The 4,602-nt window shown below is 27.7% G+C and overlaps 1 protein-coding gene across 1 annotated transcript; it reads right to left on the reverse strand.

Moving 5' to 3' along the window:
• Positions 1-1,753: 1,753 nt before the first annotated feature.
• LOC115708220 (bidirectional sugar transporter SWEET14-like) lies at positions 1,754-3,993 on the reverse strand. Its single transcript, XM_030636437.2, has 5 exons — positions 3,511-3,993; positions 3,206-3,416; positions 2,848-3,009; positions 2,616-2,735; positions 1,754-2,512 (listed from the first exon to the last, which is right to left on the reverse strand). Exons 1-5 carry the CDS (start codon positions 3,585-3,587, stop codon positions 2,393-2,395), a joined length of 690 nt encoding a protein of 229 aa, XP_030492297.1. The 5' UTR covers positions 3,588-3,993; the 3' UTR covers positions 1,754-2,392.
• Between the last annotated feature and the right edge of the window lie 609 nt (positions 3,994-4,602).

Here is a 4,602-nt window from a genome sequence, read left to right on the forward strand (position 1 = left end):
TCCAGTTTATTCAAATTATACTTTGTTTTTTTTTTTTTCTATTTTGCAGCCAGCATGCTCAAAGTTGAAAGATGAATTTTTACATTTTGGTTGGTTGTGTCTGGTAATGCATTTGACACTAAAGAGCTTCCTCCAAATTTTAAAAAGCTATACACATACACCTCTTATAACAACATTTGCTTGTATGATTGGTATGTATGAAACATGTCAATGCGAGTTGTATTTTTGAAGAGTCTTTCTTAAGAATTGTGCTTGAGGTATAATTGGTTTACTAACTACTTTTTCTCCTTATCATTCTAAACATGTAATTAAGAAAACCTAATGTTCACTGCTTCTTCTGGTTTACTCCTCTCTTTTTCTATAAAAAATTTTGCCATGAATTTAATGAGTTTGGGTGCAATAATTGTTTAAACAATACTATTATTAAGGAGGTGTTGAAATGATTAGAAGTGATATACTATTACTGGCCATTGTACACCTTATTTTGAGCATGCAATTACTTTGAGACATTCTCTGAAGCAGGCATCAATGGTGGTGAGGTATTCTCTTTACTTTTAGAGTTCTCTAATTTTTTATGAAGATTCTCTGATTTCATTAATGTTTTAATTATGTGTCATCATAGTAACATATATACTTTAAGAAAACTACAATAGGCTATTTTAATTTAGTATTTGATCACTTTGTAATCAATGTCATCCATATGATGATTCTTCATGGATTAATGTTCAAGATTTTAGGATAAAGGGATTTAATAAAACTTCCATTTTAAAAACAGATTTTGTACTTTCAAAGCTCAAATCCATGAATTCTTGAAATTGTTGAATGATTGTAAACTATATCATTTTTTCAAAATTATGAAATATGTGTTTTGAATATTAGTCTATAATAGTATTCATTGAAATCAGTTTGTCTGTTAGAACAAATTTGTGCTATAGCCTCACAAATATTGATAGGGGAAATCTAACTATTTTTTAATATTTTACCGTTGGTGCCTTATGATGTGTGATTTTGACTGTATTATTATTTATTTATTTATTATATTAGATGTAACACAAGAGTCCAATCCAATACATGCCATTTATTTAGCACAATTATTGTGGTGCTTGTTGTACCCCTTTTTAAGCAACTTCGTTAATGAATATTGTTTTGCAATCTTTATTATGCTTGCAACTATCTATTTCCAAAGGTGAAGATTCAGATGAAGCGATTTCAGTTTTTGATGTCAATTGAATAATTACAAGTCTTCATTCATCTATAATTTCACCCTTCAAAGATTTTCATTCTCCATATACTACAAGAGATTACAAAGTTTATAAATTTGGCAGGGACCAACTTCCCTTAGCTTGCAAAGTTTCAAGTTTAGCATGATTTCCTTAATTGACAAAAATTATTTTCTTGTTTAGGATGCAACTCTCATCAAAATGGAAGGCATTCCAAATAGATATATAACTTATACGTATATCAATATCATTGGCTGCTTTTGTTGTTTTCTATTTTTATAATTCTCAAATGCAATGTATTTGTAATCTCATCTGGGTGGAGAATGTATGAGAGAACATATTTTATATGCAAACCAGCTTTATTATTTATGATCTTTGTGCTCAATATAATGGTGGATATGTTTCAAAATTTTTGATTTTTTATATATATATTGGGTTCTTGGCATAAGTTACCAATTAAAATTATATTTATAGAAACACTATACATATTTTAAAAGTTAATTAGTGTTTATTCTAACCACCACGGTGTGCATTTCTATTTTGGTTTTGACAAGTTTGAGTGAGGTTAATTTTGTATTATATTATAGCCCATATCATACATGAGATGTAGAATACTATTCGAAAGATAGTTTGATTTTTGATGAATTAACATTTTTTTTATAATGATTTTTTTTATTTAGTGAAAGAATTGCATCACTTTTTTCAATACAAAAAATTACATCTAAGTTTTATTTTTATTAAGGTTAACGGTAACTAATCTTAAATAATAGGGAGTTGTATTCTCAATAATTATTTAATCAAATCATATTAAATATGGTCTATTTCAACAATTAAAATACATAAAATATAATTTATTAAAAGAAAAAATTATAAACACAAATTTACACTACTATTCACAATTATATTTATAGGGATAATTTGGAAAGCAAATGTGAAATGACGTGGTTTCAATTTTCCATTCAAAATAAACAAACACATCTTTTAAGTAAGATCCTAACAACTATACCTTTTTCCAAAAAAAAAAAGAAAAATAAAAGAAAAAAAAAAGTATGAAAACTTTCTCAGAAATTATCTAATTAAAATACCCCTATTTTTATGTCTAGTATATTTATATAAATATTTATTTATATATATATATCTAACATTATTTGTTCCAAGGATTGGCCATAAAGTTATACTAGCTCTAGTTCTGGTTGATCCTCGTGAACCACTATTACACTTGTGGCATTCTTGTACATGAAGTAAAGTATCATTTGACCAATGCCAAGAAAAAATCCCAATATATTTGGAAGCTGTGTATAATATAAGACAAAAAACAAATATATTAATAAATGATCAGCCAAATTAATAACAAATATTATTATTTTTATATATAAAAAAAAAGGGTATACTTACAGCTATATAAAAGTCTTTGGCTAAAAAACCATAAAAGAACCACATGATTGCCCCTAGTGTGATGAAAAATGATAACAAAAATGGCATGAACTCTACGCTCCTAGTTTTGATAACTTGTCTCTGCATATATATTATATTAAAATAATTAATAATTAATAAATATATTATACATAAGTTGAATAGATATATATATATATGTTATATTCATATATTAAGTATATATAAGAAGTACCATGGTAGAAAAAGGTGCAGCAAATACACCAATATTAAACGCGAGACAAATCAATCCAACTACTAGGCGTCGTCTCTCTCCTTTAGTAAGGAGAGTAGTCAATAAAATCATTAGCCCATAACCGAAAACATTCAGTAACAGAAGAATCTTCACAGTTTGAATCTGCATTAATCAATTATATTTAATTAATAAATATTTTATTAATTATTAACAAAATAAAAAAGAAAAATTAAAACAAAGGAGCTTTGACTGTAATTATTAATCTTCACTGTAATTATTAGCAAAAAATATTATATCCTCTGAACTCAATATTGTTAAAATAAAATATTAATTAAAAATATTAATAGTAGATGAATACCTTAAATTTTTTGGGAGCGTAAAAGATAAACAAACTAATGTAGATGGTCTCAATGACACAGCCAAATGAGTTAATAGTAATGAGCAGCACAACACCTTCATGAATCAATGCATAGTACATCCATAACATTGAACTTAGCAATGCTATGAGATATGGCAGTGATTGAAACCCTTCTGCTGATTTATTTTTATAAATCTTGTAAAATGTTGGTCTGAAATAAACATAATTTAAATTTAAATATATTAATACTAATAATAATCTTCTGCATCTATAAAATTATAAATATAGTAAAGCGATTTTCTTACATTGGAGCAAGGAATGCCACGAAAGATACGATGTTACCTAAGACACCGAAGACAACTGTGAGTGTAGCCATATCCATGTGTTCGTTTGGTTGCCGAGAGAGAGAGAAGAGACGAGGGGGATGGAAGTGAATGGCTGTATATCTTCAGTTCTTAGATCAGAGAGAGAGCGCAGACGAAGTGAAAAAAAAGCTATAATGTAAACAGGAGAGAGAGAGAGAGAGAGAGAGAGAGAGAGAGAGAGAGAGAGAGAGAGAGAGAGAGAGAGAGAGAGAGAGAGAGAGAGATAGATGAAGGGAAATTAAACTATAATGTAAACAGGAGGGAGAGAGAGAGATATATATAGATGAAGGGAAATTAAACTATAATATAAACAGGAGGGAGAGAGAGAGATATATATAGATGAAGGGAAATTAAACTATAATGTAAACAGGAGGGAGAGAGAGAGATATATATAGATGAAGGGAAATTAAACTATAATGTAAACAGGAGGGAGAGAGAGAGATATATATAGATGAAGGGAAATTAAGCTATAATGTAAACAGGAGAGAGAGATAGATGAAGTCAAAAAAATCATATATATATATATTTATACTAGGTAAATGTACGTGCCGAGCCACGTATTGCTAGTTTTATTTAAGATTTTGTTCTTTTTAAGATTTTGAATATATTTTATTTTTAAAGATTACAAATTTTTTGTTTGAAAAAATTAAATATTTATATTTAAAATATTATTTAATAATGTATTAAAAATAATATTAGTGTAATTATAAAATTGTAAATAAATTTATTATTGGAGTAGTAGATTATTTTATTTAGTTTTTTTTTTAACGTAATGTAAGTTTATATTTATTATATGAACATTTCCATTTATAAAGCTAAAAAGTAGGTAAATGACAGTGGTATATCTGCTATGATGATTTTTACTCTTCATTATCCATAGTGACAAGTCAAGAAATAAGCCTAAGACCTACCAGCCCTTATATGTATACATATGTGTGTGTGTGGGGACGCCCGCCCTCTCATAAATATACACAAACAAAAAAGGACCATTACTCTAAACACAGCCAGCAGCCATATGAACCAAAGACTCAA

Source organism: Cannabis sativa, chromosome 1 (genome assembly GCF_029168945.1).
Source record: "Cannabis sativa cultivar Pink pepper isolate KNU-18-1 chromosome 1, ASM2916894v1, whole genome shotgun sequence".
NCBI lineage: Eukaryota > Viridiplantae > Streptophyta > Magnoliopsida > Rosales > Cannabaceae > Cannabis > Cannabis sativa.